This window comes from Thermobia domestica, chromosome 9 (genome assembly GCF_964235325.1).
Source record: "Thermobia domestica chromosome 9, izTheDome1.hap1.1, whole genome shotgun sequence".
NCBI lineage: Eukaryota > Metazoa > Arthropoda > Insecta > Zygentoma > Lepismatidae > Thermobia > Thermobia domestica.
In genome coordinates, this window is record NC_137462.1 from 94,973,495 (window position 1) to 95,001,352 (window position 27,858).

General features: G+C 36.1%; 1 protein-coding gene across 1 annotated transcript in view; it reads left to right on the plus strand.

Annotated features, from left to right (window-relative positions):
- Positions 1-4,564: 4,564 nt before the first annotated feature.
- Positions 4,565-27,858, plus strand: part of LOC145694045 (rh5-interacting protein-like) — a 44,988-nt gene continuing 21,694 nt past the window's right edge. The window contains exons 1-3 of the mRNA XM_081770184.1: positions 4,565-4,686; positions 5,523-5,696; positions 8,436-8,609. Coding sequence (XP_081626310.1) covers positions 4,605-4,686; positions 5,523-5,696; positions 8,436-8,609 — 430 coding nt within the window. The 5' untranslated portion in view covers positions 4,565-4,604. The remainder of the gene's footprint in view (positions 4,687-5,522; positions 5,697-8,435; positions 8,610-27,858) is intronic.

Here is a 27,858-nt window from a genome sequence, read left to right on the forward strand (position 1 = left end):
ACGAATTTAAGAAAGGCTATCAACCTCGTGCTTACGTATTAAAGAAATCTAACGGTACAGTTCTCACTGATAGGGATAGCCTCTTAGATAGATGGAAGGATTTCTTTGATGATTTGCTGGACACGCAGCCAAAAACTAATGTGCGTGGAGAAAAGGAGATACACAGCGCAGAACTGTATATTCCAGAACCCAATCGAATAGAAGTGGAAGCCGCTATAAAGAAATTAAAGAAACACAAATCTCCGGGTGTAGATGAAATTCCGGCTGAGTTAATTTTAGCTGGAGGCGAAAAATTGTGGAACAAGATACACAAACTCATTCTCCTTATCTGGAACAAGGAAGAATTACCACAAGAGTGGACAGAATCAATCATTGTTCCAATCCACAAGGAAGGCGACTAAACTGACTCTAATAATTATCGAGGTATTTCTCTTCTGTCAACATCCTATAAAATCCTTTCAAATATTCTATTAGCAAGACTGACCCCATACGCAGATGAAATTATTGGAGATTATCAGTGCGGATTTAGACGAAATCGATCAACTATCGACCAAATATTTACCATTTGCCAAATACTCGAAAAGAAGTGGGAATATAATACCCGGTACATCAACTATTTATTGATTTTAGAAAGGCTTACGACTCGGTTAGGAGAGAAACATTATACAACGTTCTTACAGAGATTGGAATACCGAGAAAGCTAATTAGATTAATTAAGATATGTTTAAGTGAATCCCAAAGTAAAGTCGGGGTAGGAAAATTTTTGTCCACGAGCTTCCACGTCGAAAATGGCCTGAAACAGGGAGATGCGTTGTCGCCATTATTATTTAACTTTGTGCTGGAATACGCCATAAGGAAAATCAAAGATAGCAACCAGGGCCTACAGTTGAACGGCATTCACCAGGTTATGGCATATGCTGATGATGTAAATTTAATAGGGGATGATAGGAGAACAGTAGAAATAAATGGAGAAATCTTATTAAACGCTTGCAGGGACATGGGTTTAGAAGTAAATGCAGAGAAAACTAAATACATGGAAGTGCGTCGGGACCGTAATACGGCAAATTGTGGAGGCGTTAAAATATTAAATAATACTTTTGATAAAGTGGATAGTTTCAAATATTTAGGATCAATATTAACAGACGAAAATCATATTCACAAAGAAATTAAATGTAAACTAAAAGCTGGAAATTCGTGTTACTATTCGGTTCAAAATCTCTTGTCGTCGCGAATTCTGTCGAGGAATTTGAAGCTTAAAATATATAAAACGATAATCATGCCTGTTGTTCTGTATGGTTGCGAAAAATGGTCGCTTACTCTGAGGGAAGAACATAGACTGAAAGTATTTGAGAACAGGATCCTGAGAAGAAAATTCGGACCCAAGAGGAACGAGAATGTGGAATGGCGGAAACTTCATAACGAGGAACTACATAATTTATACGGTTTACCCAACATTGTTAGGGTCGTCAAGTCATGTAGCTAGAATGGAAGAAAGTAGAAACGCTTTCAAAGTCTTGACTGGAAGACCCATAGGAAAACGACTATTAGGAAGACCTAGGAGCAGATGGGAGGATAATATTAAGATGGATCTCGCAGAGATAGGAATACAAAGTAGAAACTAGATGCAGTTAGCTAAGGATAGAAGTCAGTGGAGAGCTTTTGTGAACGCGGCACTGAACCACCGGGTTTTCATAGGCCATAGAGTTAGTTAGTTAGTTTTATAGATAGAACCACCATCTAAATGTAACGATTATAACTTAATATTCTTATATTTCACGTTACATTCAGCTTACAGTTCGCGTAATTTTCTACTATGGCAACACAATCGAAGTACATAAAATCAGACACACCACATTGGATCACTATTACATTTTTATTGTCAAGACTCCATTAATTATATTTCTCCTTTTCGTTGTCATAGCACTATTACTGTTATGGTAACTATGAGTACCTAGTATACAGATAAAATTAACATATATTTGCAGCTAATATTAAATCTTATTTCTTTATATTTAGAATCAACAACATATACATTCTTCTTTTCTTGTTTTTCTACACGACAGGTGTGTACTTCTATGCGTCTTTGCCCATACCAAGATATACAAATAGAAGAAATTTACAAAATAGATATACAATATTTTTGTAATGCTTACTCCTTGATAGAATCCTTTCACACTGCTGCACTTCTAGTATAGGCAAATTTGGGTTGAAGACGGAAAATAAATATTAGAAAGCAAATTTTCATCAGAACGATAACTGATTTGCTTTAACTTGGTATGAGAACGATCTCTGTATCTCAGTCCTGTGATGAGATATTATCGTATAAGCATAAATGAATGTATTCGCATGGCCGCCTTATTGAGGACGTCATTTGAGATGGTTACCCATGTGCTATTTTGACGATTTTCTTAGGAATATCAGCGATTTAAAAAAGTTTGTTTTCCAAACGTTTTTTCTCCTTTAAATGTAAAAATATTCTCAAATGATCAGCATAATCTAAGTGCTGACTTCAACACCTTTTGCTACAGAAAATGGACTAGTTCGGTTAATTGTTAAGATATAGGAATAATATTGGTGTTCTCAGAAAGGTGAGACACTACTCTATAATGTTTATTTCGAGGTGTTTTTCTGTATATCTAATACTTTCATAGTAATCTACTATAAAACAAATAAAATGAAAAGGAGAAAATTAATTTTTAATATCCGCCATATTTAAAAATGGCGGCAATATATAAGAACGATATTAACGGAAATCACTTAAACTATGCTTTATTTTTAATTTGGCACCAGAATGCAGTTTGTATGTCAATTCCGTGATTAGATATTACCGCTTAAGCGGAAATGTCGCAGTTGCGTAACCGCCATACTGGTGACGTCATTTCAGGTGGTTGCTCACTTCAGATTTTTGGGAATTTTTCAGTGGAATATAAAGGAAGTAGATAGGATATACAAAAATGAAAATTTGCTTTCTATTTTTCCTCCTTTTGGAGCCAGTTTTGGCTTAATTTTGCTATGCTATTGACATTAAACGATAGACTATGATTCAATAGGACACAGAAGGTATTCATAATAGCAATATGAATACTCAAATAAGAGCAATATCAAGATTTATTAAGAATGTCCAGCGTTATTTCGTTTGTATGTTCTAGAGTTGATCCACTCATGTATATTCCTTTTAGTTTCATTAAAATACATAACAATGTCAGAAGTTTTCAATGAATATTATTAAATTTGCAATTCAAATAAAGGTAACGTTTATTCAGGGCGCACTTTTCTACGTTTTGCGCTCTCCAAGTGAAGTTTACATATCTTATAAAAGTAGTAGCCAACACAAGAGCTAAAATTATAGATTAATAAAGAATCCTGGGACAGACCGAGATGAATCTCTAAATATTCCAATTCGTGGATCGGGAGCTGTTCGTACAATGTCGTGTCTCAATCTAGGAGTCATTGGTGCAATGCATAGAAACTGGTGATCACTTTGAAAAACAAGTTTTAATTTTTCACTACTCGAGGTTTATTATTTACTGCAGTGTTACACTAATTAATCCTGAATGCCACTAGAAAAGTCGTTGTAATAATATGCAGATCAAAGTGTGTATTCTTCGTATTAATAACTAAAACTTGCTATTTGTTCAAGAAATTTACACAATTTAATGAGTTGAAAGAAATATGATAATAACAGTCTTGTGTCGAAGGTTATGAATTATATTTTCTACAAGAATGTGTTATTTAGTGTCTTTTTATTATGAAACTAAATTTATTTGCTAATACGTAGTATACTGGAATAGTTATTTTCCTTAAGTATGACTGTCTCAAATAATATAAATGTATATAGCCAATTTTAATAATATTTCATTCTATTTTATATTTAAACCCATCATTTTGAAAAAAGGGGGCGCAGTGACTCAGCGGTAGAGCGTTCACCCTCCTGTGTTTGGGGTCCCTGGTTCGATCCCAGCTCGCTCTGTGTGGACTTTGTGGTGGACAAACACCGTGCTCGTGGGTTCCCTCGGAGTTCTCCCGTCTCCTTCCACTTTCCTCATTCACCGTCTCCTTTCGCCTAACGAGCATAAAAGTGGGACGTAAAACTGAAAGATTTCATTTCATTTTGAAAAAAGACTGAATTGAATATTTTTTAACGAAACTCTAACTTCCTTTTAAAGGGAATATTTACAAATTAACTCATACATAATATGTAAATAATTATATTATTAAGTACGTTTTAAATATCATGTGTTGCTATGAAATTAAAAATATTCAATCTATGTTTTCGTCTAAATTTATGAACATTGCTAAGGATATAAAATCAATTAAGATTGGTTTATTATAAAATCTTGAAGTAATGTTGTAGAGGCAATTCTTTATAAGCAATAATTAGAAAAACAATAAAAATATGTTCTATTTTATTGATTGCTATGTGACACAAATAGTTTACTCTCGGTATGAGCTTCAACGATTTCCTGGAATTTTCTTTAATGTAGAATTATGGTTCATTTGAGTTAATATCAAACACATTCGCTCTAACAAGCAATAAACCAACTTTTTCAAACAGAATGTTGCTTAATCATTAATCAGAAATTCATTGTGATAGATTAAACAGCATGGGCATTTTAGTTGGAATATGTTCTCTCCTGTTGAACTTCGGGGTTTCAGTACACACGTACAGGCCTACATCTAACTCAGGTAATTTGTTTGCCATTTCACTAAATGAGAAGTATTCTTGACAGTAGTGTTTTAACAGAGCGAATGAAATAAATAGAAAACATTAAGATTTCGGTGTAAAGAAAAATCTGGATTATCAGGTGGGTGGAAAGGAAAAGCCATAAAAAATTTTAAAAAATATAAGGTAGGTGGAAACTTACGAAACATTACTTACAGAAAAACTATTTGGAAAATAAGCCGAAATATTGTTTGAAAATAGACTGAACCCTATTTGCTTTCTTTTTAGTTAAACAGCTATATATATATATATATATATATATATATATATATATGAATTATGTGTTTCAAATAATTTTGTTACTAAGATAATAGTGTGTATGGCAAGAGCAATAAAGATACAGAAAATATTATAAATGCTAATGTAATAGAAAAATATTTATAAATCTAAATTCATAAAATGACATTACGGCACGTAAAAACGTTGACAAATACTTGAAGAATTGTTATAATACGAATCAGTGGTAACGAATACTTTAAAAGATTTTTTTATTTTATATGAGGAAGTAGCAGGACAACAATATATTTTGTGCATTTTTGTACGAAATCGTTAATATAAGTCATAAACTCCTTTCAGTTTTGTAAGAAACTCTGAAATGTCAAATGATTGATTCGTTTCTTTGTTTTTCACTTGTATTGAATTAGAGCGTTTTATTTTAAAGTTTCTCATTTATGTTTGTATCTTTATGTATACCGAATTGTTTATCATGATATACGCATGTAAGTAGATTTTAGGTAAATAATACCATGTGACATAAAATGTAATATTTAGCACTACAATACGTCGTTTTATTTATCAGATTGTGGGCCAAATGAATTTTACAATCCGTGTGGCCGCCAATGTCCTATAAGATGTGACTTTACACCAGCGCATTGTTCGTCTCTTTGTTACCCTACTTGTGAGTGTGTAAATGGCTACGTGCGTTTATATAACAAGGGACCATGTGTTCCTGTTTCGCAGTGTCCAGTACTAGGTGAGTGATCTCTGTCTTTATTCCAACATACGAGGTACTACAATTTACTCCTGCAATAGCAATATGATATATACTTGAAATTATTTTACTCGACTTTTAGTTCTATAGCTTATGTAACATGGAAAATACATAAAAGTAAAATCTAACTCAGCACTGTGTGAACGCAGAATTTCAATGCTCGTCCTTCAAAAGATGTCCACGTTTGCTGCTACAGACAGAACCTTGAACGCAGAAAATTACTACAGAAGAAGGCTGGAAGTTTGTGAGCCGAAGTAGTTAGTGTACTTTAAAGACACTAACCAATCAATAATCAATCAAAGCTCCCCAACGATCCTCACCGTATCCATAACCTAGATCAACTAGCTCCTCTCTACAAGGATCCCAGGTTTTATACCCGTGTGATCCATGTGGCGAGCCCTGATTGGCTGAGAGTATGTAAAAGATACGGGATCCCTGTCTTGTTTTTCTGCTTTATTATTTTCAGTAGAAAAAAAATTCAACTTCATAATCAGACATTTGATATACAAGATGAGAAACAAATAACATAAAAGGAACTGCATATTTTTTTCTGTTCAGGCAGTACACAACTGCATGATTATAACAATACACAGTTTAGTTTACATGACAATTGCATCACAATTACAGTCGCAGCTGCAAAAAAAATCTTCATAACGAAAATGAGATAAGTATGAGTAAATTGAGCTTGAAGTAAAATAGTAACGTCTGCGTGTACTATCGCTACGGATGTAGGAGTAGCATCGGTAAACATTTCCACTGTGTTAGATGCCGGTTGGGTCAAAAATTGTTGCTGGCACACTATTAATCCGAGAATAAAAATGGTACATTAATGGAAAACACACTTGGTTTAAAACTGTCTATGCCAAGTTGTAAGAAAGTTTGGTAACTGGGGTGAACCACATAATGTATCCTGCCAAAACTTGACGAACACATTTACTTTGAAATAACAAACGTTATGAGCACGAACGCACAATATTGAGATAGGCTTCACGAATAGTTAGTTGGTTAGCGTCTAGATCCAATAAAACTCCCAGATATGTCACCGAATGTATCGGAGAGAGCACAGATTTGTTGTAGTTGATGACAAGCGATGTTTCTGAAGTAAGTAGAAACACAGCAGACACTAGTTTTTCTGAGGTGCCTATGGGGAGGATATAATCATAGTACACTAAATATTTCACTAAATGTGACACATGATGAGTAAACTCGTGTATCGGAAAACGTTGCAAGATGAGAGGTGATAGAGCCCATCCCATAGGGAGACGGGTGAAACGAAAGCATTGGTCATCACAACGAATTCCTTAATATCTGCGTGTCTCTGGCACAAGACGCACATGATAAAAAATTTGCTGTAAATCTATCGTTAATAAATAGTCACTCGGGGAACACTGTGTAGCTAAGTCCGTAATGCAAGGCAGCGTAACATGAGACAAACTATGGTAGAACTTGGCCCACTCAGAACAATCATAAAAGATGCGCACTTCTCTATCACTTTCTGGTATGCAAAATATGGGAGAGGTGTTGACCACATCAGCAGACCGTTCAATGATAGCAGCGTCATGTAGGGTACTTATAACTGGTAAATATCGGTCCTTAACAACCTTCGGCCAAGCAGGGCTCGCCACCTGGATCACAGGGATATAAAACTTTTTATCCGTGTAGAGGGGAGCTAGTTGAGCTTGGTTGAGGATACGGTGAGGATCGTGCAGCGCGCGTTGGGATCTTTGATTGATGAGAGACAGGAGACACTAGGTTTCCTAGGGTGCCTATGAGGAGTAAAGGACAATAAAATTAGCCACTGAACAATAAGACGTACAGTAGCCTGACCTCATTATAAATATCGGACAATGTAGTATGTCGAGGTCAGTAGGACTAGTTACAGGGCATACTGTGCTGCGTTAACAGCAGATTTGAACACTAGACCAAAAAAGTGGGTACATAGTTCAAAGTACAGTACAAGGTATGGGTTTCCGTAGACGATGTGTCACATATATACAATTGATAACGGCATGATATCAAAGATTATTACGAATAGTCACTTTTTATTTAAATGCTACCACTTTCCCCTGATAGGCAACACCTTTAAGAATATACTTACGGGAATGTGTCAAGTGAGGATAATTACGTGCTACAGTGAAATTTAGAAATATGTCTGCCGTAGTTCACTACGAAAAGGGCCACCCATACCGAATCTGTCTAAATGGAATAGACAGAAAAAGAGTGCTTTTAGAGAAGGTAAATTATGCAGAAGCCAAGTTCTCAGAGATCAGAGTGATTGGTATTGCAACTTGGACATTAGTTTTAGGTATGATTTTAATGGCAGGGTGGAAGACGACTCACTCACTCTGTTTTCCCTAGTTTGTTCACAGCAGAAAGAGAATATATTTACAATGGTCTTTCGTAGATCAAAACACAATTTCGGGGGAGGATGGCTTTGAAGGACCGCTAAAGATAGGAATTCTAATACTAGTTAAATGTAACAGACAAAAAATTAAGAAAAACTTAGTTTTACTTTAAAATTTATGTTTCCATATATACTACAACATATAGTTTGTGTTTCTGTGAACAGAAAATAAACAACTTGCAAGCAATCGAGTTTATGGACTTGATTAGTAACTCAAACCTTAAGAATCAAATTTTGATCATTTTTTATCTACATGTTCTTTTTTGATATTTTAACAAACTGCTAACTTTAAAATTATTTTTTTATTTATATGACAGAGTGCGGAGAAAATCAAATTTTTACTCTTTACGCATATTGCAACCGATATTGTGATAATATACCTTCACCAGAATGTAAAAATGTGCTAGCTCCCGGTTGCATTTGTAGAGAAGGCTACTTCATGAATAAAAATTTTCAGTGTGTTCCCTTCGAATCTTGCAACATCCCACAAGGTAAGTTAAAGATTAAACTTCTCAATTTAAAGTAAGATTTTAATAGTTATGAAAAAGATACGAGGTTTCCGAGGTTTCCGTATGTATAATACAGCATACGGAAACTATTCCATTTAAAAATGAAAGTGTATTAAGAAGTCCTATTTCTAAACAGAGCTTAATACAAACATTTATTAAAAGTAAAATGAAACATAACATTGTGTTTATGAGACATTGAGTAGTATACATACTTTAGTAAGACAGATAAACATATCCAAAAATTAAAGTTGTAAGCACTCCTCATTTTTTACAAAGGTAACTCTATTTGGGGAGCAGGGACTGACATTTAACCAATCCGACTTCTCTGGATTCTGTGATCAATCTAAATGTTGTTTATCTTTTTCAGGGTTACCTCTCTCCAAATACCCACCTGCATCTTGCTAATACCATACAGTTTTTACCTTGATGCTTAGCGCACCTAACTTTATATGTTACACAATTATATGCATTATACCTAATAATAATTAATACAATGGAAAAGAACATAGAAATATCATTAAATTTTAAATAAATAAAACTATATGGATATACTAAGGTAGGTGTAGGCCTACATTGAAGTAACACAAATACATAACAAAAAATAATTATAAGTAGAACAATATTAAAGTATAAGAAACCTGCTTTCTTGCTTCGATTTGCCCCGGGAGTTTTTCCCTCAGATCATTTATCAACAGTCCACTTCTCTAGTTCATTAATGTGTAACATGTTTTTTTCCTTATCCACTGTGCTTCATTCTATTTCTTTGTTGTTGTCTGTCTTGCCCTTGGACAACTTCCCAGTCTATCGTAAGACCCGTTTTTAACATGTTTGGCAATTCCAGTACTATTTCTCTTAAGAATCACATCATTCATATTTTGATTTATTCCTTTTATTTTTTTTTTTATTTCCATAAAGTATCTTATATCACAATCCTTACACTGCTTTGTACACTACCCCTTCATCTCCTTTCTCTATGTTCTTCTTCCTTCTCCTATTTGCTTTCAAATCATTTCAGAACTCTCCGTTCCTTTTATTGTAAAAGTGAAAATATAAAATACATGAGGAGATGAAGTAAGTCTCAGCTCTTGAATGTAACATTCCCATCGTGGGTGGCCACGAAGGAACTCACACCTGCCGATGCCTATTAAGAACAACTTGCAGCTTGCAGAAACAATAAACCTGCTTCAATAACCAAAACACTTACTGTCATACCTGCACAGATTGCACTTTCAACAAATTGATCTTTAATTATGATTGTTACATGAACAGTTTCAACTCAACGATCTCGTACAAGTTGTGGCACTTCATTCACTCTGCTATAAGATTCACTTCTTGAATCTGTAACAGTAGTAATTCATCTTCCTTTCGAACAAATGACTTTTAAAAGCACGTTTAGCAATTCTAGTGACACATGGCACTAGTCACATATAAGTGCAACACCTGGGTCTTGGGGACCTTAACACTTTGATTGGTGGCACTTGGCGAACGTTTTTGAAGTACAGCTTATGTGCAAAGTGTTTCGATTCCTGTTCCAGTTGCAGTTCGAATTCTTCTTCTGTTTCTGATTCTGACTCAAGTTCCAGTACCAGTTACACAACGCAGGGACATCTCCAGTAGACTACAAACATAGCAGAAAGACTGGAGATTTTTACAACTAGTTATTTAACACTATCGCCTATTGTAGAGATTACACAAGAAAGCCTACGGCACAGCAGCAACATACTATGCAACACATATTCCAACTCCCAATCTAGAGAGGCAATCACCACACGCAGAAGTGAACCAATTACAACCAATTTAGAAGCGGAGGTATTTTTGTAGCCCTTTACGACCACTTTTTGAACCGTTATAGAAGAATATGACCTATTTTGCAATCCCTAAATACAATAGTACATATTACAATATCTACTAGTATTACTCTTTCACTCTGTGTGTGATGGTCTGCTCGTGGCATTGTGCATTGAGAACTACTACTGGCTGTTCAAAACATTACCGCTAACTCTTTATCCAGTCCTTCAGTAACGGGGCAACGTTAAGGCCCTCGTGGTTAGGATGACCCAAGAAATACTATTCCAGCCGCCATACTGCCCGGGCTTTGCACTTGTTCCATCGCGATAAAGTGCATGATGTCCAGAATGCTGTAAAATTTTATGACCATTTTTATAAACTTTATAAAAGGCAACTACCTATTGTAGATATTACACAAGAAAAGCTACAAGCAGCATAGTTTAGAAACGGCATAGCAGCAACCCCTACAGAGGGCTATGAACTTGTATTGAACATAGCAGAAATTGCACTCAGCCTAGAAATACTATGATTACATGTAAAAACGTAGAAGTTACAGAGATTACACAGGCTATAGCATATTTCGCAACTTCTACAAAGGGCTATTGACATGTATTATTCTAAAAATGCTATAACATTGGCAACCGCGTTTTTTCAATCGTTATAAAACACAATGACCCTAAATAACATACAATGACTACCCGTATTACTCGTTTTTGTTATGAGGAAAAGACTATGACATCCTTACTTAACATAGTGGAACAGAAATTACATACTAAAAAACCCCATAAGTCTGGGGTAGCATTGGCTCAGTGGTTCACTCCCAACTTCGGTTCCGCTTCCAATTCCGACTCAGATTAAAGTTCCGACTCAGGTTCAAGTGCCAGTTCCGGTTCCAATGACACATCCCAACTAGCGTATGTGTGTGTGGGGCGGTTTCATACCATTTTTCATTATTACCGTCTTATTTAGACTATTCGGCATAATAGTGTGACGCAAAACTTTAAAATTGCATATAGATCACACATGGTTCACTGAGCACTTGGTGACTTACATTCAGTTCAAAGTCCGGTTCCAATTCTTACTCCAGTCCCGGTTCAAATTACACACCTCGGCTCGCGTGTCGTGTGCGTGGGTTTTTTCCTTAGTTAGGGACGTAACCGTGGGACGTAAAACTTAAATATTGCATTTCGGCTCTCTGTCTCTCTCTCTCATACACACACATACACATATTAAAATTCGCATGGTTTCCGGAGCACTTAGTAGCGTATGATCACTTCCAATTTCGATTCCAATTCTAGTTCCTGTTCCCATTCCGATTACATATGAGCTGACTGCGAACATATAAGTCATTGCAAAAATTATAAAAGACTATTACCAAGAACTACTAGCACTGTTCTTTTTAACTCTATATAACATAGCAAAGCTAGTGAAAGAGAATGACGTATTTTCAAACAACTACGCAAGAAATACTATGACCAACCTTTGAACCGCAGTACAACATAACAAAACTTACAACCTTTTACCCCATTGCACGTAGAGATTTATATAACGCTACGGCGTATTTATTTCACATAGAATTTCAAAATTACTTAGTCGCGTTTCATTAGGAAAAAATCTCAAAATTTGCAATATGTATTCTACGTTTTTCACCGGCACCACAGTTTCAGAATTACCTTTCAGGTAGTGTTGGCAAACTGAAATTCGTGCGAGCAACCGGAACAGAAATGGAAACAAGTCACAATGGAGTTCCGATTCTTTGCAGTTTGATCGTTCCAACTCACCTATTATTGACGCGCAACACTCTTACGCCTTAGGCATTCTCGTTTTATGGAAAGATTCGCAATTTTTGCTTCTCAATGCTATTATATCCGAATTTTGAGAAACGTTTCTGAACTATTGCTGCATTTACTGTAGGAGAAGACAAACGGGTAATTGCTTACGTGACTGACTGTATTTACATTATTCTATTTTTAAGTTAAATGCAGGAATTGTATTTGAATATACACCAATATGTATTCTGCGTTTTTCACCGGCACCACAGTTTCAGAATTACCTTTCAGGTAGTGTTGGCAAACTGAAATTCGTGCGAGCAATCGGAACAGAAATGGAAACAAGTCACAATGGAGTTCCGATTCTTTGCAGTTTGATCGTTCCAACTCACCTATTATTGACGCGCAACACTTTTTGAATATACACCCATATGTATTCTGCGTTTTTCACCGGCACCACAGTTTCAGAATTACCTTTCAGGTACTGTTGGCAAACTGAAATTCGTGCAAGCAACCGGAACAGAAATGGAAACAAGTCACAATGGAGTTCCGATTCTTTGCAGTTCGATCGTTCCAACTCACCTATTATTGACGCGCAACACTCTTACGCCTTAGGCATTCTCGTTTTATGGAAAGATTCGCAATTTTTGCTTCTCAATGCTATTATATCCGAATTTTGAGGAACGTTTCTGAACTATTGCTGCATTTACTGTAGGAGAAGACAAACAGGTAATTGCTTACGTGACTGACTGTGAATTACATTATTCTATTTTTAAGTTAAATGTGGGAATTGTATTTGAATATACACCCATTTAGAATTTGCTGTAATCACAAAAGCTTACTGCAGAATATAAAATTATTTCGTTGATCCCTCCTGTGACAGAAATTCCAATTACGCGTGTCTTGCCACTCCTGAACAGAAAATAGTTCGGTCATACGCACTCCAAGTGTTAAGACAGAACGTTATTAACGTATTTATGCAACAATTGAAGTGCAATAATTATTTTTTGTTAATATTGTTTTAAAATTAATGTACTAATTGACCTTCTAACTTCAATTGAAATTTTAATAGCGAAACCGAAAACAAAATACAAATATGATCCCGAGGTATATTTGATCTTGAGCTAACGTGTTTTTTGCATATTCTTTGTGCCAACCTAATACCAGTGTGCGAATTGAAAAATTTTCCCAGGGGGGATGAATTTCACCCATATGCGCACCCATTCCCCCCCCCACACACACATATATGAGATCTTTCATAAATTTTCACTCAAGTAATATTTAGGTTAGCTACACAAAGTAAGAATTGTTGCCATTTTCTATCTTATCTTTATGTCCATTTAAAAATACTCCAGAGGGGGGAAAAGTTATCGCTGCCAGGGATAAAATTTTTCTTCTCCAGGGAGGGAAAGATTTTTGTCAGGGGGGGAAATCCCTGGCATCCCTCCCGCCAATTCGCACCCTGCCTAATACAATAATTAAGAACAGTGACAATACTAATCTACCCTAAATTATCTAGGCTGTATTTATCTAGAGCAAGATATTATGGCGCAATCTCTTTTCCTCTTTTATGTGTTTTAGAATATTTTCTCAACTTACGAATGAAATATTTAAAATTATTTCTTTTTTTCTTTACTTTAAAAATCAATGAACTAATTGAGCTTCTGAGTGCAAGTTCGTAAAAAGGAAAAAAGTTAATAAATTGGTTCCAAAATTAGGGATGACCTTAAAGTTTCGGCTCTGGCAGAACCGGTCCCACGAAGAACCGGATCTCGGATCTTAGGAATCGGTTCCAGAGCTGGATCCGAAAACCCGGTTCCAGAACCGGATCTTAGGAACCGGTTCCAGATGTGGATCTGAAAACCCGGTTCCAGAACCGGATCTTAGGAACCGGCTCCAGGAATGGATCCGAAAGTCCTTAAAGACCCGTAAAGGAGGCACAAAGTTCAACTTCAAAACACTGGAAAAAGAACCATGCGCTTGTGCCTTCTCCGCCCAGACCTGCTTGTTCCCCAGAAATAAAATTTTGGTCCACCAGTGGGTGGTTTGCCAAATGAGTTGGCCAGTTCGCCTGTTTAGCCAATGAGTTTGCCAGTTGCCCAGTTTATTTAGCCAAATGAGACAAGCGGCCGCCGCCTGGGCGTCTGCCTGTCGCTTCCACCATTTCATCTAGCACACTGTTCACAGCCTGCCAGCAGTTCGGGTTTACGGTAGGGATGGTCACAAAGTTTCGGATTTTCAGAACCGGCTCCGGAACCGGTTAAAGACTTGGATCGCAAAAACCGGCTCCGGAACCGGATCTTCTAGAACCGGAAACGTTCAGACCAGAAAACCGGTTCCACCAGGAACCGGTTCTGGCCATCCCTATCCAAAATATCTCCGAAATTTTTGACGCAGAAATTGTTTTCGAACTTATTTGATAGCGAACCTGAAAACGAAATCTCAAGATGTTCACAAGTTATATACTTGATCTCGAGCTGATCACTTTTTGGATAAAAAGATTCAATATATTTCAGGCAAAAATATTCTTGTAGGCCTTATTATTTGAGAACTACATATGGTGTAACAAAACCAAAATTAACAATTTACTAGCATGATGTGCTTATTCCGTAAAAAAAAAAAAAAAAAAAAAAAAAAAAAAAAAAAAAATTGATTTAAGGACCGTTCAAATATTTTGTGGCCCCTGATCCACAAAATTCCATATATTTTAAAGAATCAAGCATTTTATTTTATGCCGTATATTTTGAGAACTACATATAGTATGGCCAAACCAAAACTAGCAACTTACTCAGTATGGTGTGGTTATTCTGCGAAAAAATACGAAAGCTCGATTTAGGGACCGTTCAAAAATTTTGTGGCCCTGATCAAAAATTCAATATATTTCATACAACCAAACATTTCTTGTATGATCTGTCAGGAAAGTAAATGTACACCTGTTTTTCGAGTCTGGCATTCCTGCTCTCCATCCGTGGAGAGTATGAGAATTAAATCAATCAAATGTTTACTGAGGGACAAAAAGAAAAGTTTAATCTGAATAAGACATCGCAGAGGGACACAAGCTGTCAATATGAATAGTGCATAATGTAAATAAAGGACGACACCGAAAGGGAAAGCCAGAAACAGCTGTTAAACTTAGAAAAAAGAGTAAAAATTGTGAAGTGGGAACATAAAACACAAATACAACAAATACGCCGAAAACTAAACGTTCACCATACTATGATGTTGGTGTAGTGGCTAAGGTGCTGGCTTACAAATGCAAAGATCGCCAGTTCGAATCTTCGGTGAGGACATTTTAAAAAATTTTTGTTTATAATACATGCAGCTCATGAGAGATGGTAAAAGAGATCGTATTTAGTCTTTCGTAGCAATTATTATTGGTAAGGTTTAGTACTGATAATACTTTTTGTCTTTGCGTATTGCTTTTATTCTTTTCTTCATTTCAAAAGAGAAAAATATCCGAACAAATGCCACCAAAATTCCTCATATTTTGAATATAAACGCTATTTGCAATTAGTAAAGAATAAAAATTGAACGTTCCGATGTAGCTGCAAAAAGTAAAAAGAAAAACATGGAAGTAAACCATACTCATGGTTATTAAAAATACAATTTCTATCTGCCTTACACCTCCCGACCACGTTTCTACGTTAGCAAGTAAGAGGTTTGTGTTTAGGTCAGGCTGGTCAATACGTTTTGCAAAGGGGCCCGGTTTAGCTCTGACGCACCACAGGTGCGAGAAGGGAGCAAAACACTTTTTCTCTCTCCCTCTGTGTGTCTGTTTATCTATCTATCTGTATATATATAACGCTATTTGTGAATGCCGTAACCACCCTAATTTTCAGCGGATTGAGATCAAACTTGGCACAAACATTAATTGTGAAATATCTTCAGTTCGTTAACGAGAATAATCAGACGAAAATGTTCAAAATGGCGGCCCTTTAAACTCTTAAAAACTTCGAAGGGAACCAAATTTCCCCCATAAATGGGTATTCAGAAAGTTTGAATAACTTTTCCTCTTCTACTGAAATATTTGTGTGCAGAGACTTATTGAAATATTGGACCCGATTAATCGCATAAAGAATGTTCACGCCCTTTCGCTACGGCCAGGCTTTTTTTTTTTCCAGGAGGGGGTTATTTTCGTATCGGAACAAGATGATTGCTAGTGATGATATGAAATTACACATTGAAAGTGAAGTAACTTGTGAAACGTGTTATTTGAAAGAATAATATAATAAATGTGCTTTCCTCTGACACAGAGAGAGCGTGAATGGTGAGGAGTGTTATTTGGTTTGCTTTTTAGTAACACATTGCATTGCAAATAAAGGTAGGCAACATTAGTAGTAAGTAAAACAATAATAATAATAATAATAATAATAATAATAATAATAATAATAATAATAATAATAATAATAATAATAATAATAATAATAATAGGTGTTGTTTGTGGCAAGGCAATATCTTCCTCAATTCTTCTTCAAACGTAATGATTGTAACGCCATATCTCCCTTACAAACAAAATATTAGCAATTTATATCGAGAGAACGGGAAACTGTTGAGTGATGGGAGCAACGTTAGACAGTATGCACTCATAGTACTCAGAAAAATAAGCGACTTCAACGAAAAACGAACGAAGAGTCATTGCCGTGGGTAGTCATGGAGCCAAGCAGAGCCCTCTTTAGGCAAAATGTCGATAACTTATATCGAGAGAACAGGAGGTGATAGTGAGATGGGACCAACGTTGGACACCGTGGACCCATAAGGCGCATCGAAAAAATTAGGGGGGCGGGCGCCAGCCAGCCTTACTTATTTCCACATAATAATATAAAATTATATTGTCGAAATACACACACGAGTTAGCTAGTAATATTTCATATTATTATTATTATTATTATTATTATTATTATTATTATTAACGACAGCGTCTTTTCATTACGTGTATATGTTTGACATGAAGCCAAAGAGAAGATCCATCATTCGTAGAAAGAATAAGAATAGCCAGTTACTTTAATTGTGAACGACGGCGAAAAATACGAAAAGAGACAACCTTAACGAAAAGAAACAATACTTTCTCTCAAATGGATAAAAAAAAATCAAGCCGAGGTAGATTCGAACTTGCATGGACGGCGCGAACAGCCAGTTCATTGGCCACTTTTTTTTTTAACTGACTCACCGAATGTGTTTTAGTAACTTACTTATTGCTAATTTTACTTGCTTCACTCGTTTAACTTGCTTTTTCTAATAACTTATAACGACAGGGACACGAACACAGAAACATCGAGGACAGTTAAAAATCATAAATGCTCTTCCGCCGGGAATCGAACCCGGGACACCATGCACCAAAGGCGCACGTGCTTGCCACTAGACCAGCGGGCAGGGCACTGCTCACTCTCTGTGTTGTTAGGGATTACTACCACTGTATTGCCAGCTATCACTTCTGTGGGTTGTATACTATGATCACATGTTTCTTCTTTGCTGGAAGAGTTAAACCTACATTCTATGTAATACATGAGGTATTTAGACCTACATGCTCTTCATATAATGTAATAAAAGTGTCATGCTGGGAATAAGAAAAAGAACATTCCTTGGACAAAACGAAAACTATTGGCATCAGAAATATTTATCTACGAGGCATGCGCAGTAGTATATTTCAGAATAGTTACTCTTTAGTTCAGTAAACGAAGAAAGGGGTATAAAAAAGCAAATATGTCGAGTCAACGAGATCGACCAGAGTTGACAGAGGCGGAGTAGTAATACAACAACTTCGTTAAATTGATAATTGGTTCTTTATTCTGTAGTAGATCGTATCACAACTTTACGGGAGAGCAGAGAAAGACTTACTAACGCTGTCCTATAGTATGCATTAGTAACACGATCATACAGACACAAATGGATGTAACTGTGAGTACTATAACTTGGATTTAACGAAAGCCGTTTAGATATTCAGTGGTTTGCAGGGTTGTATAAGACACAATACAATTCTTCATACCTCAGCTTCCAGTAACTAGATACATGCAATTTCAGGATAGATACTGAAACTGCTGTCGGATTTTAATACATGACGTATTGCAGGATACAAAATGCTTTGTATTACTTGTTTGTTTGTAGACAGCTACTAGCTTAGTGTTCCGAAAGGTTGTGTAGAAACTAGGGATAGTCAATTCCCGAATTATTACTTTCCGGACTCCCGAAAGTAAAACCGGACAAATTCCGGGATTCGGAAAATTCCGATTTTGGAATTATTCCGGAATTCGGAAAAATCCGGAATTTAGAAATTTCTGATTTCTTTAATATTCCGGAATTCGGAAACATCCGTTTTTTCGAAATCCGGAGTCTTTCTCAATTCCGGAATTTTCTAAATTCCGGATTGTTTCCGAGTTCGGAAATTATTCTGAATTCCGATGTTTAACTGAATTTCATAATTTTCCGAAATCCGGAAAGTGAAAGTTCCGCTTCCGAAAAATGAAATTATTTTGGTTAATATGAATCGTGGCGGAAATAAGTCTTTGACCAGGTAATGGCGACTTCTTTGAAAGAAATGGGGTGTATGAGAATTCAATCTGTCATATTTATAGTTTCGTGTGGAGAAAAAACAAACTTGTGAACCAGCGGTTTAAGAACAACTCAAGATATTAATGTAAACTTTTCCGACTTCATAAAAGAAATACGAAAGAAATTTTGAATCGAAGAAATATAACATACAAGTTTGCAAGCGGAGACAAAGAAACCTTACGTAATCAAACTAAAAACGAATCTTTTACCGCATAGCGATCGCGGTTGAGTGGTCAAGGTGCTTGCGCGAATGCACATTGTAATGTGTTTGTTTTACTTTAGGATTTTGATGGCGATTGATCAGCGATAACATATGTTTTATTATATTCAGATACTTGAATACTCGGATGCAATATTTGAACTACCAAATCTTCAGGAATAATAATAATAATAATAATAATAATAATAATAATAATAATAATAATAATAATAATAATAATAATAATTATTATTATTATTATTATTATTATTATTATTATTATTATTATTATTATTATTATTATTATCTCGTAGAAGATTAAAAGCTAGGTGCTAATTATCGCTCAGGTCATACCATTACAAGCAGAAGCGTGACATTTGGAAAGAATATTTCGGTTTGGTTTAATGTTGCTCACGAGAAGAGGACTTTCTCATCTCGTTTCTAAAACAAATAAAATAACATGAGAATTAACATTTTACATTCGAGACGGGTCAAGACCAACTCAAAATTTTCGTCTCTCTTTGGAGATCAGAATCGAGACGAGACGAAAAGTATCGTAAACATTTCCCGTCTTGTCTCGATTATCGAAATAGTGTATGTCCATTCTTTAAGTAACAATTGCTCTGTAGACTGAATCTCATAGGCTATTTCGTTACATTATATTTCAGAGCTCATTGAATTATGCTATGTGTAGGTATTTTGTAGCAAAGCTTTTATATTTACCTCTGCATATCCTAAAATTTAGTTTATTATATGCCTTACTGTTGCGTGATATTCAGTTATATTTATTACAGTTATTTTCCTTAAAACATACAGTACAATACTTTCTAAATGAAACTTCAACGGAACGTTGTAGTTTAAAATGTTGGTAGTTGCAGAGGTGTGTCTTGAAGCAGTAGCGTAGCCAGGATGTGTGTTTGGGGGGGGGGCAAGTGCTGTTACAGGCAGATATAGAAAAATTACAAACAAAAAATATATAAACATAAAAATATATAAAAAATTACAATCATCAAAGTACCAAAGTACATTATCGGACCTCTTTGGGGGGGCCGGCCCCTCCGGGCCCCCTTCCCTACGCCACTGTCTTGAAGGTACTGAACCCTTTCCCCGAAATCTCTACTTTTAAGTAAGTTTTGCCAAATTTCAACGGCAAGTTTAAAACTTTTATTATTATTATTATTATTATTATTATTATTATTATTATTATTATTATTATTATTATTATTATTATTATTATTATTATCATTATTATTATGATATCAACACCGTGTATAATCTTTCAAAGATATACGGTTTGTATCTGAATAGTAAAAGCTAATTGACTGTCGATCTCGGTCGTCGAGAAGTCTTCAGGAGGGAAGGACATCGGTCACGTTCTGGGTTTGAGTTCCGAAGGGGCAAGTTTTCGGGCTCGAGCCAAAAATTGTTAAGAGTTATAGGCTTCAGCCAAACATGTTCAAAACAGCTGGGACCGGGTTTAGGCTTCTCAACGGCTCGAGCGGCTCGGCTTACAGCTCATTCACTATCGAACCGAACCAAGAAGTGAGCCGAGCCAACAGCTCACCCAACCGAGCCGATTTCAGCCATCGGCTTCGTTGAGCTGAATCGAAACGTGTCGATGGACTAATTTCAACTTAGCTGGCTTGAACCGGTTCACATGAGCCGAGTAGGGTACCCATCCCAACCGAGAAAGCTCGAGCCATCGGCTCAATTGAGCTGAGTCGATGGCTCGTTCCAACTGAGCCGGATCGGGTCATCGGCTCATCCCAACCGAGCCGACTAGAGATGTTCGCTCAGTTGATACGAGCAGAGCCGGTTGATATCGCTACCCGAGTTGGTCTTCTGCTTGGGCTCAAAAATTCGACAGTGCAGGTCTCAGCCTTGATTTTAAGAACAACAGTATATACTTATATTGGTGATTACGACATTTGAGGCTGTCTCGTAATAATAAAAAAAAACCCTTGTCTTCTCGTTATCTAGACGAGACGAGATACACAAAAATTGCCCCACGAGATGCACTAAAATTACGAGACGAGACGCACCCCTGTCGTGAGCAGCACTAAAAAGTATTCCATATTAGTGCTTACATTTCTCATGGCTTTCGCTTTCCAGTCTAATCAGGCCATTATTTAAAAAAGTTAAAACGAGCTGAACGAGCGAGCGAGCCATTATCAAACTCGACTCAACTCGAAACTCGTCCTGGAAAACAGCTCGACCTTGATCGCTACGCGGTAAACGATTCGTCTTTACTCTGGTTACGTTAGGTTTCTTTGTCTCCGCTTGCAAACTTGTATGTTATATTTCTTCGATTCAAAATGTCTTTCGTATTACTTTTATGATGTCCGAAAAGTTTACATTAATAACTTGAGTTTTCCTTAAACCGTTGGTTCACAAGTTTGTATTTTCTCCACACGAAACTACAAATATGACAGATTGAATTCTCATACTCTCTATTTCTTTCAAAGCAGTCGCCATTACCTGGTCAAAGACTTATTTCCACCATGATTCATATTAACCAAAATAAATTCATTTTTTGGAAGCGGAACTTTCACTTTCCGGATTTCGGAAAATTATGGAATTCAGTTAAACTCCATAATTCACAAGCATTCCGGAACTTGGGAAGAATCCGGAATTTAGATAATTCCGGAATAGAGAAAAATTCCGGATTTCGAAAAAATCCGGATTGTTCCGAATTCCGGAATGTAAACGAAATCAGAAATTTCTAAATTCGGGATTTTTCCGAATTCCGGAATTATTCCAAAATCGGAATTTTCCGAATTCCGGAATTATTCCAAAATCGGAATTTTCCGAATTCCGGAATTATTCCAAAATCGGAATTTTCCGAATTCCGGAATTTGTCCGGTTTTACTTTCGGGAGTCCGGAAAGTAATATTCCGGAATTCGCTATCTCTAGTTTATACACAACCCTTCAGAACACTAAGCTAGTAGCTGTCTACAAACAAAAAAGTAATACAAAGCATTTTGTATCCTGCAATACGTCATGTATTAAAATCCGACAGCAGTTTCAGTATCTATCCTGAAATTGCATGTATCTAGTTACTGGAAGCTGAGGTATGAAGAATTGTATTGTGTCTTATACAACCCTGCAAACCACTGAATATCTAAACGGCTTTCGTTAAATCCAAGTTATAGTACTCACAGTTACATCCATTTGTGTCTGTATGATCGTGTTACTAATGCATACTATAGGACAGCGTTAGTAAGTCTTTCTCTGCTCTCCCGTAAAGTTGTGATACGATCTACTACAGAATAAAGAACCAATTATCAATTTAACGAAGTTGTTGTATTACTACTCCGCCTCTGTCAACTCTGGTCGATCTCGTTGACTCGACATATTTGCTTTTTTATACCCCTTTCTTCGTTTACTGAACTAAACAGTAACTATTCTGAAATATACTACTGCGCATGCCTCGTAGATAAATATTTCTGATGCCAATAGTTTCCGTTTTGTCCAAGGAATGTTCTTTTTCTTATTCCCAGCATGACACTTTTATTACATTATATGAAGAGCATGTAGGTCTAAATACCTCATGTATTACACAGAATGTAGGTTTAACTCTTCCAGCAAAGAAGAAACATGTGATCATAGTATACAACCCACAGAAGTGATAGCTGGCAATACAGTGGTAGTAATCCCCAACAACACAGAGAGTGAGCAGTGCCCTGCCCGCTGGTCTAGTGGCTAGCACGTGCGCCTTTGGTGGATGGTATCCCGGGTTCGATTCCCGGCGGGAGAGCATTTATGATTTTTAACTGTTTTCGATGTTTCTGTGTTCGTGTCCCTGTCGTTATAAGTTATTAGAAAAAGCAAGTTAAACGAGTGAAGCAAGTAAAATTAGCAATAAGTAAGTTACTAAAACACGTTCGGTGAGTCAGTTAAAAAAAAGTGGACAATGAACTGGCTGTTCGCGCCGTCCATGCAAGTTCGAATCTATCTCGGTTTGATTTTTTATCCATTTGAGAGAAAGTATTGTTTCTTTTCGCTAAGGTTGTCTCTTTTCGTATTTTTCGCCGTCGTTCACAATTAAAGTAACTGGCTATTCTTATTCTCTCTACGAATGATGGATCTTCTCTTTGGCTTCATGTCAAACATGCACACGTAATGAAAAGACGCTGTCGATAATAATAATAATAATAATAATAATAATAATAATAATAATAATAATAATAATAATAATAATAATAATAATATAAAATATTACTAGCTAACTCGTGTGTGTATTTCGACAATATCATTTTATATTATTATGTGGAAATAAGTAAAGCTGGCTGGCGCCCGCCCCCCTAATTTTTTCGATGCGCCTTATGGGTCCACGGTGTCCAACGTTGGTCCCATCTCACTATCACCTCCTGTTCTCTCGATATAAGTTATCGACAATTTGCCTAAAGAGGGCTCTGCTTGGCTCCATGACTACCCACGGCAATGACTCTTCGTTCATTTTTAATTGAAATCGCTTATTTTTCTGAGTACTATGAGTGCGTACTGTCCAACGTTGCTCCCATCACTCAACAGTTTCCCGTTCTCTCGATATAAATTGCTAATATTTTGTTTGTAAGGGAGATATGGCGTTACAATCATTACGTTTGAAGAAGAATTGTGGAAGATATTGCCTTGCCACAAACAACACCTATTATTAATATTATTATTATTATTATTATTATTATTATTATTATTATTATTATTATTATTATTATTGTTTTACTTACCACTAATGTTGCCTACCTTTATTTGCAATGAAATGTGTTACTAAAAAGCAAACCAAATAACACTCCTCGCCATTCACGCTCTCTCTGTGTTAGAGGAAAGCACATTTATTATATTATTCTTTCAAATAACACGTTTCACAAGTTACTTCACTTTCAATGTGTAATTTCATATCATCACTAGCAATCATCTTGTTCCGATACGAAAATAACCCCCTCCTGCAAAAAAAAAAAAAAAAAAAAGCCTGACCGTAGCGAAAGGGCGTGAACATTCTTTATGCGATTAATCGGGTACAATATTTCAATAAGTCTCTGCACACAAATATTTCAGTAAAAGAGGAAAAGTTATTCAAACTTTCTGAATACCCATTTATGGGGGAAATTTGGTTCCCTTCGAAGTTTTTAAGAGTTTAAAGGGCCGCCATTTTGAACATTTTCGTCTGATTATTCTGGTTAACGAACTGAAGATATTTCACAATTAATGTTTGTGCCAAGTTTCAACTCAATCCGCTGAAAATTAGGGTGGTTACGGCATTCACAAATAGCGTTATATATATACAGATAGATAGATAAACAGACACACAAAGGGAGAGAGAAAAAGTGTTTTGCTCCCTTCTCGCACCTGTGGTGCGTCAGAGCTAAACAGGGCCCCTTTGCAAAACGTATTGACCAGCCTGACCTAAACACAAACCTCTTACTTGCTAACGTAGAAACGTGGTCGGGAGGTGTAAGGCAGGTAGAAATTGTATTTTTAATAACCATGAGTATGGTTTACTTCCATGTTTTTCTTTTTACTTTTTGCAGCTACATCGGAACGTTCAATTTTTATTCTTTACTAATTGCAAATGGCGTTTACATTCAAAATATGAAGAATTTTGGTGGCATTTGTTCAGATATTTTTCTCTTTTGAAATGAAGAAAAGAATAAAAGCAATACGCAAAGACAAAAAGTATTATCAGTACTAAACCTTACCAATAATAATTGCTACGAAAGACTAAATACGATCTCTTTTACCATCTCTCATGAGCTGCATGTATTATAAACAAAAATGTCCTCACCGAAGATTCGAACTGGCGATCTTTGCATTTGTAAGCCAGCACCTTAGCCACTACACCAACATCATAGCATGGTGAACGTTTAGTTTTCGGCGTATTTGTTGTATTTGTGTTTTATGTTCCCACTTCAACAATTTTTACTCTTTTTTCTAAGTTTAACAGCTGTTTCCGGCTTTCTCTTTCGTTGTCGTCCTTTATTTACATTATGCACTATTCGTATTCACAGCTTGTGCTCCTCTGCAATGTCTTATTCAGATTAAACTTTTCTTTTTGCCCCTCAGTAAACATTTGATTGATTTAATTCTCATACTCTCCACGGATGGAGCGCAGGAATGCCAGACTCGAAAAATAGGTGTACATTTACTTTCCTGACAGATCATACGTCATATGAAGACTAACAATTTACTCAGTATGGTGGTCTTATTCCACAAAAAAATATGAAAATTGAATTTACGGGCCGTTTAAAAACTTTGTGGCCCCTGATAAAAAAAAGAATCAATATATTTCATTCAGTCAAACATTTTCCTGTACGAATTATATGTGGAGAACTACATATAATGTAGCCAAACCCAAACTATCACTTAACTCAGTATGGTGTGCTTATTCCGTAAAAAAAAAAAAAAAAAAAAAAAAAAAAAATCCGATTTAGGAGCCGTTCCAAACTTTAGGAGCCCTTCGAAAAATAATTATGTACTTATGTTATTTTTTGTCCTGCTTATCTCTTTTTTTTTTTTTTTTTTAAATGAAAGTATTCCAGCATTCAAATAATCTTCATTTCTAACAATATTCATAAACTATTCATGTCGTTTTTTTTTTTCTGACAATACAACTTTTACAGATTTGTCATGTCCACTTTTTTGGGCCTGAAACAATTGTACACTGTTGATCTGTTACAGAAACAGGAAAGAATTCTTACATTCAAAGTACCATTCCTCTCTGAGACTGCTTGGTGCACTTCCATTAAATCTGGTATTTTTGGCAAGTTGGTAGGTTTTAAGGAATCAACAGCCGAAATTGCAGAAGTATCAATGTAAAAGAACTTAATGTTTGATGTTTCAGACCTATTTAACATATTGAACAATGCTTTTGCATCAGTTAAGTCGTATCCATGCGAAGCTAATATGTCAGCTTGCTTTTTTTTTTAACTGTCCCACCAACACCATGTGCAGCACTTTTTCCGTGACTTGTTTCATTGAAATTCCAGGACACAAACTTAAAATTGTACTTGCTGAAAGACAAATTTGAAAACAAAAACACATTTTTTCTAGAACGATACTGGCTTGTCGGTCCATCACTAACGAAATGTAAATAATCAATATCGGATGACATGTAAGTTAGTACGGGATGTAAGTGAGCCCATATAGCGGATGCATCATGTCTTGTACATTCTGAGATTGTGCAAAATGACAAAATATTTTCTCCATGGGGCGATAAACGTGGGCAACACATGTATGTAACGATACCTGATTGCGAGAAGCACCGAAATGCATCTGCTGTGTTTCTTGAGAAAATTTACACTGATATTTCTCAGAAAAATGAACGTAGAATACACATTCTTTCTGTGTAAGTGTCTGTTTACGTGTCTTTACTAAGTAATACTGATGATATACGTTGTAATTGTGTCTAAGGAAAGGCATCATATCGTTTTCAATTGCACGTGCTAAGTCTGTCACCAAACGTCTTACCTTTTATTTTTCTGTAACTCGTACTATAATTGTTTCGGATGTGCCTTTCGTATTGTACTTCGTTCTTTTTTTCTTTTTTTGTTCCAACAATACCAAAAAGTCTGTTCCTGTATATTTGGAATTTTCATATTCAGCGACATGCTTTTGCACTTCAAACATTCTCGGTATGGACAGGATTTCCTTTTGGGATTACAACATAAAGTTTGAGCAAGTCCATGTAGATTATTTGTATGAACCACCGTACAAAGTTTCAATTTATCTGCTTTGAACTGTAAATTGGAATGCATTTTGCAAACGCAGGTCTCTCCTGATTGTGCTTTTGGTTGTAGAATATAAAATGGCTTGAGAGCACAAAACTTGATATATCCTATGCTTGTGTGAGGATTTTGCTGGAAAAACTTCTTGCACAGAGATTGCATGTTATCTAAGAGTATTCTAACTTCCTTCCTAATTCCCTTCTTTGTTCTTTTATCTCTTTTACCTGGCAATTGACGATTATTTGGATCATCGGAGAGACAATTTATAGCTTCTTCCTTCAACCCTTCAGAAATGGCAGCAGTACGTCTAGGTTGTTGATATGACAAAAGGTTGAGAGATTATGGTGACGACAATGAACGTTGGCATTCAAAGATATAGAGAGTAAATTTCCTGTTTCAGCCTGAAGACGATACAGAAGGTAAATTTCCTGTTTCAGCCTGAAGACGACAGAGAGGGTAAATTTCTTGTTTCAGTCTGAAGACGATAGAGAGGGTAAATTTCCTGTTTCAGCCTGAAGACGATAGAGAGGGTAAATTTCCTGTTTCAGCCTGAAGACGATAGAGAGGGTTAATTTCCTGTTTCAGCCTGAACACGATAGAGAGGGTAAATTTCCTGTTTCAGCCTGAACACGATAGAGAGGGTAAATTTCCTGTTTCAGCCTGAAGACGGTAGAGAGGGTAAATTTCCTGTTTCAGCCTGAAAACGATAGAGAGAGTAACTTTCCTTCTTCAGCTTGAAGACGATACTTTCTCAGAATATCCGAACACAAAACTTCATGAAAAATGTGTTTTTCTTTCTCACGTTTCAAAGCCTGATACTTTTTGCGCAATGAGGATAACACAATATTACTAAATAAGAGTCTTCTTCTTACTTGATAATTACCTGCTAATAATACCTTACGTGTCTCTTTTCGGGGAGTCATATCCTTTGTATCATCAACCTTATTTTGTAGACAGTGGAATTTTTTCTTGTACCTGGCAGCTCTTCTATTTTCTTGTTCCAATTCCTTCTCCAACTGCTTAATTCTTTTGTATGCATGGGCCCTATCTCTGCGTACAAGTTTCCTTCCTGTCCTCCGTTGGCTGGACGAACTGTAAGAAAGAAACATTTTCACTGCGTTTAGTTAGTCATCAAATTGTGATCTACAAAACGTAAATAAAATTAATTCAAGAGACAAATTGTAGCAAATTAGGAAGAGAATAAGTT